This window comes from Rhinoraja longicauda, chromosome 36 (genome assembly GCF_053455715.1).
Source record: "Rhinoraja longicauda isolate Sanriku21f chromosome 36, sRhiLon1.1, whole genome shotgun sequence".
Taxonomy (NCBI): Eukaryota; Metazoa; Chordata; class Chondrichthyes; order Rajiformes; family Arhynchobatidae; genus Rhinoraja; species Rhinoraja longicauda.
Window position 1 is genome coordinate 18918227 of NC_135988.1, and position 14271 is coordinate 18932497.

General features: G+C 39.5%; 1 protein-coding gene across 6 annotated transcripts in view; it reads left to right on the forward strand.

Annotated features, from left to right (window-relative positions):
• LOC144610448 (zinc finger MIZ domain-containing protein 1-like) overlaps window positions 1–14271 on the forward strand; it is a 99913-nt gene extending 85642 nt beyond the window's left edge. For all 6 annotated transcript variants that reach the window (XM_078429125.1, XM_078429126.1, XM_078429127.1 and 3 more), the window contains 4 exons: window positions 691–938; window positions 1934–2094; window positions 4294–4539; window positions 7262–14271. In XM_078429125.1, the coding sequence (XP_078285251.1) occupies window positions 691–938; window positions 1934–2094; window positions 4294–4539; window positions 7262–7369 (763 nt within the window). In that variant the 3' untranslated portion in view covers window positions 7370–14271. The remainder of the gene's footprint in view (window positions 1–690; window positions 939–1933; window positions 2095–4293; window positions 4540–7261) is intronic.

A 14271-nucleotide genomic window follows, 5' to 3' on the forward strand; every position in this document is an offset into this window, starting at 1 on the left:
AAAGGATTTAAAGATTTTATTACACGTTCGTCGTCGTCGTGGCTATCCCTTGAGGTCGAGGATGATGGTCTACGTTCCTTCACAGAACGAAGACGCCTGTGCGTGTGTTTGTTTAACGTGTACTTGATGTTGCACTCCAAGAAGCACACGATCCTTCACAAATCAATCAACTAATTCCAATGGCAAGGGAACCAAGACGATTGGAGCTGATAGATCTGTTGCAGCCTTCATCCGCCTTCGCAGCCGTTGAGTTCAAGATAACTTTGTCCGCCTGGTCCGCATTTGAGGTCTTGCAGGTTGGATCGTTCTTAGTCTGGACCCTCATCCTCGACCTTACTGCCATGGGTGGCCCTACCAGAACCTAGTGCTTCCAACGGCATCGCTCTCAGAATCATGGGGGCATGCAAGCCTCTTCACCACAACAAGGTGAACGATCCAAAGAGGATTATGCATTATGAACGCCTGGATACAACAACTTGCATTTCTACGACGCAGATAATATATTGGAATATCCTAACCTTTTAACGGAAGCATTATCAAAATTCGGCACTCAAAATCCGCATCAGAACAAATGGTCGAAAGCTTGGGCAAAATTGTAGGTTTTAAGGAGCTGCTTAATGGAAGTGAATGGTAAGAACATAGCAAGCAGAAAATATTTGAATAAGAAAATGTTGTGTTTAATTTTGCTAGCACGGAGTTTGAGGAGGTTACGATCGACCCTACATGCAGCTGGAGGCCGGTATCAATGAAGTCGGACATCCACATAAAAGATGACCCTGATGGCCCCATAGCCAAAAGGTGCAAGACTATGAGCCCCAGTCAGATGATCATGCCCAATGTGATGGACGTGATTGCAGCCCTAGGTCCAGGAACATCTCCTTATCCATCTCTGCCACTGCCACCAGGGGGCAACAGTAACAGCGACTACACTCATCAGAGTAAGTACATTTATTCGCACAGTGGCACTACTCCAGACGGCACTAGGACATTCTGCTGGAGTTAGCTCAGCTTAGAGTTATGGAGTAATTCAGCGCGGAAACAGGCCCTTCGACCCAACTCGTCCATGCCGACCAAGATGCCCCATCTAAGCTAATCCCATTTGCCTGCTTTTGACCCATATCACTCTCAACCATAGATAGGCACAAAAAACTAGAGTAACTCAGGGACAGGCAGAATCTCTGGAGAGAAGGAACGGGTGATGTTTCAGGTCGAGACCCTTCTTCCGTCTAACTCCTTACCTGTACCCAGCATTCACTTGCCAGCTCTCGCCCCACCCCTTCTTCTCAGCTCTTCCTATTAGCTCTTTCCCCTCTTTTCCATCAGGCTGAACAAAGGTCCCAACCTGAAATGTCATCTGTCCATTTTCCGCCTGCCTCATATTTCACCTCATATTTCGCTTAGGCAGCTTACAGCCCAGCGGTATGAATATTGTTTTCTCTAACTTCAAGTAATCTCTGCATTCCCTCTCTATCCCTCCCCCACCCAAGACGCACCAGCTTCTCGTTTTCACCTAACAAACAGCTAGCAATGGCCTGTTAACTTTATCATCGAAACTTTTTTGCATATCTTTCATGCATTGTTCTTTATCTCTCTACATCATAATCTATATCTCTCATTTCCCTTTTCCTTAACTAGTCTGAAGAAGGGTCTCGACCCCAAACGTTGCCCTTTCCTTCTCTCCAGAGATGCTGCCTGTCCCGCTTAGTTACTCCAACTTTTTGTGTCTATCTTCGGTTTAAACCAAGTCCGCGCTGACCATAGATCACCCATACACCACCAGGGGCAATTTACAGAAGCCGATTAACCTACAAAGATGCACGTCTTTGGAATGTGGGAGGAAACCGGAGCTCCTGGAGAAAACCCACGCGGTCACAGGGAGAATGTACAAACTATGTATAAGAGCTGGTGTAATATTGCTTTTTATTTTAAACAGGTTCGGTTTATTCTGGGCAGGGGAACTTTCCCGATTTTCCCCATGGCAATTCTACCAACACATCTATTAACGAGTTTATGCATGGGCCACCACTCGCCTATCCATCAGACATCCCTAATATGACTCCCGATAAACCCATTGGACACTCCATGTCAGATCAGGTAAGTCTTTGCATCTTAGTGTCTCGTGCATTCGTAGCTTTGACATTAGTTGCCAAGAAAATTAAACAGCCACTTACGGAGTCAGAGACCATCATCCACAGTAAATTCATATGGTAGGAAGGAACTGCAGATACTGGTTTAAACCATTTCTGAAGAAACGTCACCTATTCATTTCCTCCAGAAATGCTGCCTGACCCGCTGAGTTACTCTAGTTTTTTGTGCCTTACTTCATATGGCACTTTGACCACTTAAAAATATCAAAACTCATTAATGTCAATGTTGAATTTATCATTCTTAAAATGATTTTAGAAAGTTGATTAATAAGAAAAACAACCTATCTTATTTCTTGATTTTCCTTTTACCTGCCTCAGGAGATAATTTACTAAATAAATAGTGATGTAGATACCTTCAGGTGTATAGGGATGGTAGCAAAGTTAAATGGGTGCAACTGACATTGTGGAAATCTATTTATGATAATGCATACTATGCTCTGGATGTTGTACAATGGTGTGTGAAGCAATTTCTGGGATTTTTTTTCATATTTGCAATTGCAAGTCAGTTGACTGGGCAGCTGATTGGGTGGTGCAGCGGTAGAATTGCTGCCTTACAGTGCTTGCAGCGCCAGAGACCCAATGTCGATCCCGACTATGGGTGCTGTCTGTACAGAGTTTGTACGTTCTTCCCGTGACTGCGTGGGTTTTCAATGAGATCTTCGGTTTCCTCCCACACTACAGGTTTGTAGGCTAATTGGCTTGGTATAAGTATAACGTGTCCCTAGTGTGTGTAGGGTAGTGTTAATGTGCGGGGATCACTCGTCAACCCAGACTCGGTGGGCCGAAGAGCCTGTTTCCACGCTGTATCTCTAAACTAAATTAAACTAAGACTCTTCTGCAGGGTAAAGCCTATTACAATTTTTGTTAAGTTGTCAATTTGCTTCTTGGAGCTGTGTGTTTCAGCTTGTTTTGATGTGGAGAGGATGACACTACATCATTGCAGCCTTGCTGTCACTGCCAGCAGCCATCATGGCAGTCCCTTGTTTCTGCACCCATCTTCCTCTCCCTCACCAATAAACATTGGGTATAGTGAATTGCAAGCAATATTTTATTTCACTTCGTGCAAGTTATACCTAATACTTGTAATTGTATTGGCATAATGTACGCCAAGCAGCCGAACTGTCTGCATACAAATCCACAATGATTCCAGGTAACAGTGGAATTCATATAGTTTTCTGATTCTGATGATTGCGCAGACTGTAAAATGTCTTTAACTTTATGCTAACAGTGTCCTGGGGGATGTTATTATTGTCTCCTTGGTTTTCAGCCTTGATGCTATTGCTCATCATCCATGCTGGTGATTAAGTTAGTGCGAGAGGTTGTGATCACTTAAAACAAGTGCCCACTCAGGCGATCCTACAATGATAAATCACAGTAGCTTTGTACAAATAAGTTGTCATCTTGATGCTTCTGGACAAAAGGACCCACTTATGCAGTTTGAGTTGTATTGATCAGAAACCAGCATCTGCATTTCTTTCTTACACCTGAGTTGTATTGATCATAGACTTGAGAAGAAGATGGGTCGACAAGGAGCAAAACTGATAGCTGTGCTTTGAGAGTGAGTTTCCTCAGTTCTAGCCCCCATTTGGGAATGACCACCATTCCCTTTGGAAGACCTTCTCTGCTGTTGTGGCTGAGCACAGGAGGAAATTATCCCATCCTAGTTGTCTCCTTCCCTTCAGTTAATGACTGAAATATAGAGAGAAAATTGTTTCATTGTAAACCCAAGGCTGTTTCAAATTAATTTAGTGCATGTGTATGGTGTGCTGACATACCTGGTAAGATGGAATTGTTGCATAGCACCTCCATTTTATCAACTAGTACTTGAATGTGTTTGTAAGTGAGACAGGCTCTACCTTGCTGTCCGCTCCTGCCTCTCTGTCATCTGCAGCTGTTGCTGCTAAACACAGTGCCCTGTCAAGAGCTGGAGGCCTGACCAACTATGCACATGTTGTACTAGTCTGATACATTTTCTATGCAAGTCAAAGCAGTACGGGAGCATTAAATATTGGAGCAAATACATTTCTTGGCAAATATTTGTATTCTCCAGTTCCTTCTCCAATTTTACCTTTGTCTGTTGAAATATGGAAATGGTTCTCAAATCTCCCATTTAAAAATTTTAAATTCTTTTATCTTTTCTCCACAGATTCCACATTCTGCTACAATAGATCCATCCCATCCTACTATGCAGCAAGGAGTTCATGTGCCCCACCTTGGTAACCAGTCAGGGCAGCTACTGCACCACAGAAGCCCATCCCAGCACTCACGGCAGCTCCAGCAGACAGGCTCCAATGTCCATTCCCATGGTGAATTAACCTTCAACCCATCCTCAGTGATGGAAGGTCAACCAGGAGGTCAGGGAGCAGCTGATGTTCCAGAGCCTTCTCTGGAAGTAAGTGCTGCAATTTTTTCCATGAATGTTTTCATCTGCCATCGGCCACTTCCTTTAAGTGAATAATAGATCAGTCGTACGACTATTCACTCAAAGGGAGCAAAAAATGTAAACGCTCAGTAGCTTAGACATGCTGGAGTAAAATATCATTTATATTTTAAGAATGATTACCATCAGAAGGCAGTGGAAGCCAATTCTCTGAATGCATTCAAGAGAGGGCTGGATAGAGCTTTTAAGGATAGCGGAGTTCTGGGGTATGGGGAGAAGGCAGGAACGGGGTACTGATTGAGAATGATCAGCCGTGATCACATTGAATGGCGGTGCTGGCTCGAAGGGCCGAATGGCCTCCTCCAGCACCTTTTGTCTATTGTCTATCAAAACTGATTTACCCCACACTTTAGAGCATTCTGGAAAGGTACACACCAGAAGTGCAGATTAGACTCTGAAATAGTCATTGGCATCATAGTTTTAATTTTAATCAGTGGTCCGAACAGTCCGAGTCAATGTTTAAAACATAACATTGATTTAAATTTAAATGAGAAAACAGATGATGCTGGAAACACTCTGCATCTGTGGAAAGAGAAACAGCCAAGATTTCAGGTCTGGGTCCCTTCACGTAATGGGGAAAGAGAAAGAAGTTAGTTTTCAGTAGCAGACAAGGTGGGGAGGACAATAAAAACATTTGATCCGGCGAGACCATATGACTTGATATAGGGGTAGGAATCAAATTATATGTTGTTTGTAAAGTATTGTTAATTGCCAAACTGTGGGACATGCCCAGCAGGCCAGATTACACTAGAAAAAAAAGTCAAAATTATATTATGTCGATGTACCAGAAAAAGAGTTGAGTGAGTGGGTGCAAGTAGGCCTGAAACAAAGATCATTCCATGTATGCCACAAAATGACAGACCTTGGCCACATGTACTGCCCATGGTTAAACCTTTGATCTGTAGAAAGTGAGTGGAGTTGAAAAGGTTGTTCAACGTGAAAACTAGCTCAGCCAGGTGAATGAGCATGTTGAAGAGCAACTGGTTAAGGAAAAAGTAGAGGACTCTCAGACTCTTCTAATGAGGAATGGAGGTGTAGAGAGATGTGCATCCATGGTGAAGAAGAACTGGTTGGAACCAAGGAATTGGAAAGCCGTGGAGAGCATCTGCACTATCTGGGATGCAAGTGATCAGGGTGGAATGGTTGGAATAGGGATGAGAAGAACCAAGTTCAACAGGGCAAGAGCAGGCTGTTACAATGAGTCTACCCATGCATAACCGATTGTGGATCTAGGGAATAAGTTGGAAGCAGGCTGTGCTGCACGAGCAGTACTAGATGAGAAGGGAAGCAGTGGAGGAAGATCTAAAAAGGAATTGAGCTCACGTGAGTGAGACAGGGGCTTGCTGTTCAAGGTCTAGAAGGAGATATGAGGACATGTCTGAGCTGATTGTTGGCCTCTGCAAGATGAAGATGAGAGTTTGCAAGAGTACACCCTTGTAGCAGGTTTGATGTCAGCATGGGTTCTTGGTGAGTGGATTGTTGAACGTTCATGTGAGTAGGTCAGAGTGAGTGGACAACATAAAGCACCTGGTTGGCAGTTAGCAATGAATAGACAGAGGGCAAGAGGCAAGAGGGAGGGGCTGGATGGATTGGGAATTCTGGAGATGGAAGAAAGGATCCACAGTCTGAGAAAAAGACTCCTAGCCAAAATAAAGTGGTGCAGAGGCATCAGCGGAAGAATCCATCATTTCATTTCTTTTCATTTCATATATACAGCGCGGAAACAGGCCTTTTCGGCCCACCAAGTCTGCGCCGCCCAGCGATCCCCGCACACTAACACTATTAACACTATCCTACACACACTAGGGACAATTAAAAAAAAAAAACATTTACCCAGTCAATTAACTTACATACCTGTACGTCTTTGGAGTGTGGGAGGAAACCGAAGATCTCGGAGAAAACCCACGCAGGTCACGGGGAGAACGTACAAACTCCTTACAGCACAGCACCCGTAGTCAGGATCGAACCTGAGTCTCCGGCGCTGCATTCGCTGTAAAGCAGCAACTCTACCGCTGCGCTACCGTGCCGCCCTTGTCATCTTGTCAGGCTGAAATTAATTGAGATGGGACGAACCAAAGGCCTTAGCTGTAGACTGATCATTCAAGAGCAAAAGTATGATCAACACACAGTGGGGAGTGCAACTGCGAGGAGAGATTGAATCAGAGGAACAAAGTGGAACAACAGCCAGGAGGGGTGTTGGGATCCAAAATTTGCAGTTTACCTTTGATGTCAAAAAGGACAAAATTATCTTGCAGCATCAAATGAAGAGAGAATAAAGTGGAACTAGGGACCACAACAGCATCTTGTTGCTGCGAGGTCAAGGACATGCATTGCTGATGTATGGCAGACAAAGCATGGATATCAGGAGGCAATGAGACTTTGCCTCAAAAAAACCTTACTTGTGGGGTCAGAAGTGCTTTCCGGAATGACACAATAAAGATGTAACCCCCCCCACCCCGCTCACACTTGCCCAATCACTCCAACTCTCTCACTGGTCACAATTTCACAGTGAATTGTGAATGATGCTTTCTGCAAAGATAACAAATCAAGGTGTGCTTTTCAAAGTTGAAACATGTTTTCTTTTGGCTTAGTAACTGTCAACTGTTTCATCTCTAAATCCACAGAGTTTAAATTGTCATAAAAAGATAAACAATGTATTGCTTTTGTTTTCCAGCTTCTTCCAGAGATAACAAACCCAGATGAGCTGCTTTCCTACCTCGGACCACCGGACATGCCAAACAACAGCAATGATGACCTTCTCTCCTTATTTGAGAACAACTAAGATTCTTCCTTTTTGTCCACCATAGTAACTCTAGCTTATTCTTCTTTGAAGCTCAATTGAGACTCCACACTGCCTTGCACTGTTGACAGTGAAAACCTATTGACAGATATCTCTGTGGACAGTACTGGTAGGAGATCCTGCAAAACCCATTGTAAAATGCCATCACATTTTAGAATGCTAGAACACAGAACAGATTTGAAATGTTGACAAGCTAGAAGAATCCAGCTAATACGAAAATATAATTTCTACCAATAGTTGTCAAAAGTTTCGGCAGAATAATCTTTTGCCACCAATGTCACCAATCGTGTCCGGATTTGAAGGCAAAAGACGGGGAAGACTTCAATGCAGCAATTAGCCTTTGAGCCACTAATAGCGGGTTTGTTATTCAGCTCAGCAATCTTGTGGATTATTCTCCACGCTCACTATTGATGCAAGGACTGCGACTTCCTAGGAATTAAATGCCTCGCACAGTGAGGAAGTTAAACAACAGAATTTTTAAGCTCCCCCTTTTCAAGTACAATGACTTTCCTGGATACCCATTCATCAGAGATGATGGAAACTCACTAACTACATCCACAAAAATCACTGAAGAAAATGCAAAAAAAAAAATCATGATCAAGTACAAAACAAAAGCACAAATGATTCTTAGTGACCAAGGTAGGGACACTACAGCACTGAGGGGAAGAAAGGATTTCTTCTATGCTGTAATGAAACAGTATCACTGCCTGCATTTCACAACCTGTGGTAAAGATGTCGGTTGTCGTTTATTATAATATAAAAGTACACAGAGGTGATTAAATGACATTACTGTGTTATTATCCTGTTTCAATTGACCTAACCCTTTTACCATTTTTATTCATTTAAAAAAGAGCATTCCACATTTTTAATGTAGACTTATCTGAACACACCAATGCTGTTCTACAGGCTATGTCTTTTGTACCAAGTCCATGTGGCACCAAATGTTTTTATATCTAATGTACTGTAGAATTGGCAAATTGAATAACATCGCCTACTGATTATTATTGATTTTAATGCAAGTGAAGCAATTGCAAGTGAAAGAAACCATTTTCTTTTTATACACTGTGATGAGAAAGATTGTTTAAAACAATACAATTATTGCAGAAATTAATCATCATCCTGAAATTTGTATTTACAGATTATTCCATAACCTTTGAGGGTGGGTGAAGGGAGAAGATGAGGGGAATGGAAAATGTACATTCCTTTTAGTTCTGTAGCTATAGCAGTTCAGGATGTCTGGATTATTTTAAATGGCTGAGATATGGAAATGAATATTCTTTAGGTTTCAATTTAAGTTTATTGAAATAATCTTAGGATTATAGAGGGTTGTATTGAAATTTATAAGATAATAAAGCTCATTGTTTCATTTCTTTAGCTTTTTATTTGTAAACCATTGTTTCCTGTTAAATTGACTTTTAATGTAGTAAATTATACTATTCACAAAGTCTTGCTTCTACATCAGTCCAACATAGTGATGTTGCTCGTCTTGAATATGAAATAGGATTAGAAATCGATGAAGTTGCAATAAAGTCTTGAATGCTGAACATACAGAAAGTGATTTGGAGAAAGATAGTTTAGGGTGGAACTCTTCCATCAGGTCACAGAATCAAGAGAAGCATTTAAACAAAACAGGGAAATACTGGTATATTTGTTCCAGTTTTCACAAAGATGATCCTAATTAATTAAATGGACAGAAAAGTGTTGCAAATGTCAAGGGTTTCAAAGACATTGCAAAGGCGAAAGCAGTAGCAAAAGTGGTAGAATATTAGGACAGTTGGAAGGAATAGGAGAGTACAACAAAGATGCAAAAACATCAGATTTAGTGTCAGCTGTACAGCAGGGAAACAGACCCTTCACCCACCTTGTCCATGACAAATTGGCATTTTGGACCAGTCCCATTTGCTTGCATTTGACCCATCGCCGTCTAAACCCACCCTATCCATGCTGTTCACATGCAAGAGAAACAGTGATATGGAAAATAAGACCCTATCCACGATACGATACGATAAAACTTTATTCATCCCCGGACGGAAATTGGCCCAAAACAAGAGTACAAGTTTTAAACAAGGAAAAGTAATTGTATCTCTATAGGTTTTGTTTTTAATTAACTACACACCAACTCATATATTCATGGTGTCTTAAAACATAGGAAGACATTCAGCCCGTCAAGCTGATACTGGTTCTCGGAGCAATCCCAACATGCCAATTATCCTTCTAGCCTTTTAATGATGCCATAGGATAACATAGAATAACTAATTTCCAATATTTTATCTTGTAGTTTCTGCCTTTGCATGTTGTTTGTGTTGGTCAGATGAAGATAATATAATGTGGAAAGCAGTAATAATCTGTATCTGATGAGCTGGTTACATAGTATATTTGAACAGTAGCAATATCTCGTGCTTTTTAGTTAAAATGAAAGTAGAGATTTGCACCAAGACTAACAAACTCTTCTTCAATAAGATGCTAGATTTCTGGATCAACAGCTGCATGTTTTAATATCTCAAGATAATAGAAATATAGGGGAAAATAGGCAATTTCGAATTCAAGCCTTTCCAGTCATTGAACTCAATCTACCCACTAATTCTATATAACTATATCCTCGCCTTACAAAACTTTGATTTAATAGTTTTAACATTTTCAATGAGCAATCAATTTCAATACTTATTGGAGAGCTACAGATTAGCAGTGCCCCAGAGTTAGTAATACAGCGCGGAAACAGTCTCTTCAGCGCAACTCATCCATGCGAACACGTTGTCCATCTAAGCTAGTCCCATTTGACTCTCTTTAGCCCATATCCCTCTAAACCGTTGCTATCCATGTACCTGTCTAAATGTATTTAAAATATTATACACACCTCTACAACTTGCTGTGGTAGCTTATTCCATATACCCATCACCCTCTGCAAATTCCAAAATGAAATTTGGCTGTTTGCTTTTATTATCTTTCCTTGGATCCATGTCTATTTTTAAATGTTCTGTGTTTAAAAAAAAATCATATACAGTACCTGGACAGCTGAGTCTTCCCTTCAAAAATGATTTACATATCTCTACTTTCTAGTCTTCCAAAACATGTATATTCTCAAAGCAACCTTAAAATGTAAATATATGTACCAAGTCAGGTCTTCCACTTTGTCCTTCCTAGGACTGTGGCCTGCCTCATTTCTCATTTATGTAGCCTACCCAGCTTGCTTTCAAGATGTTTCGGCTCTCATAGTTTGGATTCACAATGTGCTGTTTCCACGATATACTGATGCCATCAATGGAATGTTAATCAAACCTATTAACAACACCAACAGAGTGCGATTTTGCTACTTATTCTACAGCTAATAACAGTGCGCTATCAGTTATCTCCACAATCTGTTAACTTTTATCACTGTGTAATTTCTTCGCTATACAACTGTAGTTTATTTTTAATGTAAGAAATGTGCCACAATAATTCTTGTACAAGAAATACTTGTGCTGAACCTGGTTTCCAGCATGTGGCTGGCTGTAGAACATACACCAAATGCTGTGTGCAGATAAAATCCTTTAGTAATTTCAGTAGAACAATACCTTATAAGAAAATAACTTTACAAGTGCCAGTAAAACTTCTGATTTTGGGAAAATTATTTTTTATATACCTAAACGATCCCCTTATTATTCTGCTCAAGTTAAGTTTGGAGTGCTTTAAAATGTTATGATCAGATTATCTCTGGAAAATACAAGCAAATTCTGTTTTTAAACACCATAACAATTGTCTCATTTGCATGCTCCTGCTTAATACTGTAAATAGTAATCTGTGGTGGTCTCTGTTATGATGTACTGTTGCAGTTAAATACATGCTTAAAACTCTTTAGCACCAATAGAAAAGCTTAGTTGAGCCACATGTTTGCAGATTTATCTCAAATTCTGCTTCCAGCCCAAAGTATATCAGTTTCTTAAACATTTTTTCTCCAATATGTAAGCTTCAACCAAGACATAGTCTCCAGCTACCAACTATCTTCAAGTGACCTCTTTAACACACAAAACCCCACTGAAAGTTCTCTAATGGGCTTCAACACCAACCCCCTCTCAAAAGAAATCTGACTACTCAAGCTTTCTGCAATTTTTACAAGTTAACTATAAACGTGTTTTATTGGTAAGGGGCTTCAAATGGTAATTAACAAATTATTTTAGTGCATTCATTTCTCCCCTCTCTTGCCTAGAATCCCGAAAACATCACCTATTCATGTCCTCCAGAGATGCTGCCTGGCCTGCTGAGTTACTCAAGGGCTTTGGTTTTTTTTTATAAACCAGCATCTGCTGTTCATTATGTCTCTAAACTTATTAGCAATTGTAATACCCAAATTTTCTCCCAAGTAAAATTAACACAATGCTGAATGGCATTCCAGATACACTGCTTAATGTGCTAATTACCCCATCCCTGTTTAAAATTCTGTTGGAGGTCTTCCCTTATGGTACACTTCTATTTATTTTTAATCTGAATTCACTATAGTGCATGTTCAACATGAGACTCTTTGGAGTCTCCTTTAAACATTCACACCTCATAACAAAGGTCCAACATTGCTGATCTGGAATGGAAGGACAATTATCTTTGCCTTCAGAATAAAGGTGGAACATTTCTTGCCAATGTCACCTTGCACAAATAAAAGTGAAATTTAGTCTGGATGTTCTGTATTTCAAGGTTCCTTTGCAGTGTTTTAAAGTGATTTTCTCATTCTCTTTGCCTTTTCCGGTCTTGGCTACATGTAATCACTGCAGTTAAAATAGTAAGCAATTGGACTTGATTTATCAGGAATAAAAGTATAAATGATCAAACAACCTGATGTACACACAAAGCAGCAAAATAACAGTATAAAATAAAGCTACATCTAGAGTATTCCAACCTAAATTCAGATAATTTTACATTTTCCAAAGCAATCTTTGTGACCACCATGTGAGAATTCTAATTTAATGTGAAAGAATGGTATATTCGGAGCAGTAGTACGTTCTGGGGCTGTGTTAATAAGAACTACCCAAATTTATTTCCTTCACAACCCTGGCATTTTGTGTAATCTGGGTTAAATCCCAGTACATGGATGTTATTCGCTCTGCAGTACCCAAACTCCTTAAATGTAGAGCTTTTAAATCAGCAAGTTATGTAACATCAGGCCAACTCGGTGAATAGACATGAAACATTTAAATCGACTGAACCCAACTCACTTTAAATCAACATATCTTAAAAAATAGCAGAGTTGATCAGGAAAATTTACCATAAAATTCAAATATAATTATCTACATCCATCAATGAAGGGCAGTTGGTTTAAAGAAAGATTTTTACCTGGGTTTTTACTAGCTGGCATAGTAGCTGGTTGTGGAGGTGCACAAGCCATCTAGGAGGTGGAAAATACAAATGCTGACATTAAATTAATTGGTAGACAATCAAAAGAAAGAATGGTGCTTAAATATTCACTGTCTTTAATTGTATATTATCAGCCAACCTGAAATATCTACATAAAAAACAGAATGAGCACTGAGTTCATAAGTCATAGGAGCAGAATTTGGCCCATCAAGTCTTCTCAACCCCATTCTCCTACCTTTTCCCCGTAGCCCTCGACACCCTTACTAATCAAGAATCTCTCAATCTCCGCCTTAAAAATACCCAATAATTGAATGATTCCCTGATACCAAAATCAAATATTGGTGAAAGAGGAGTTTACCATTAACAGTAAACTTAAACTTCAATCAATTCACTGTCAACTCCAATTGACGCTTCGCTAGAGTTGCAGTTGGGTGGTTGTGAAGCCACTGAAGGCTGTGTTTGCAATGGAACAGATACCATTTCACTCACATTAGCCATTGAGACCCATTAGCTGCTGTTTACAAAATGCAATTCGTAATCCTTAATCTCAGTGGATTTTTTCAAACTCACATAGTTAACTCAACAAATTCATGTTCATTTGTTATTAGAATGATTAAATTACCAATTATACCATAATAATATCACATTTCACTTCTCAATCATTAAGTGTTGATAAAAATAGATTTGTGTTCTGAGCTTCACTGCATCTTAGAATCCTATTATTTATCGACGATGTAGCATCAGGATTAAATAATAAAATCATGGATATTTTTCCAATCTCATCTTTAGTTCAAAAGCATTGACTTTGGGTGATTTGCCTTAATAATGTGGAATGTTACATGGAAGGACTTAACTGTCAGATTCCATGGTTCTTCATATAAATACACAAATGCATCTAATAAATATTATTAAAGATACAATTAAATTCTAATTAAATTTTGCTCAGGTAGAGGTAATATTAAGTAGTCGACAGCCAATTATAAAAATCTGAAATATTTCAATAGCCTATGCCAGTTTCCATCTCACTGCATCTGACATCTTTTTTTTTTTCAGAATTTAATTTCCTTTTATTTTAATATTGTATTATAATATATTACAATTTATTTAGTTTGTGCAGTTTGGCATAATAGCAAGACGCTATCTAAACTTTAATTCAAATAAGGTATTGGCAGAGTAAACCAGCAATTGCTACTCGGCAATGAAAGATGTAATGAGTCTATTCCGTATATGAGCTCATGACTCACCAACTATGTGTTTCTGAGGTGCTACTATATGTATTGTAAATTAGGATGGAAAGAAAGTGTAAATTTCATATTTTGTAAAAATCGTTTCTTTTAGCATTTCTGTACAGTAAATGAAAGTTTTTTAAAAATTGCGCGTCCTGCATGCAACTGCTGAATGTTGTATTTGTCCCTATATTGTATGTATCAAGTTTATTTCTTACCTCTATACTCAATGCAAAAGAAATCTTACTGTTTTCTAAGTGAAGGAATTGTATGTAGTTAGGTGATATTACATATTTATCTAATAAATGTGCATTCACATAACAATACATCTTCATTAAA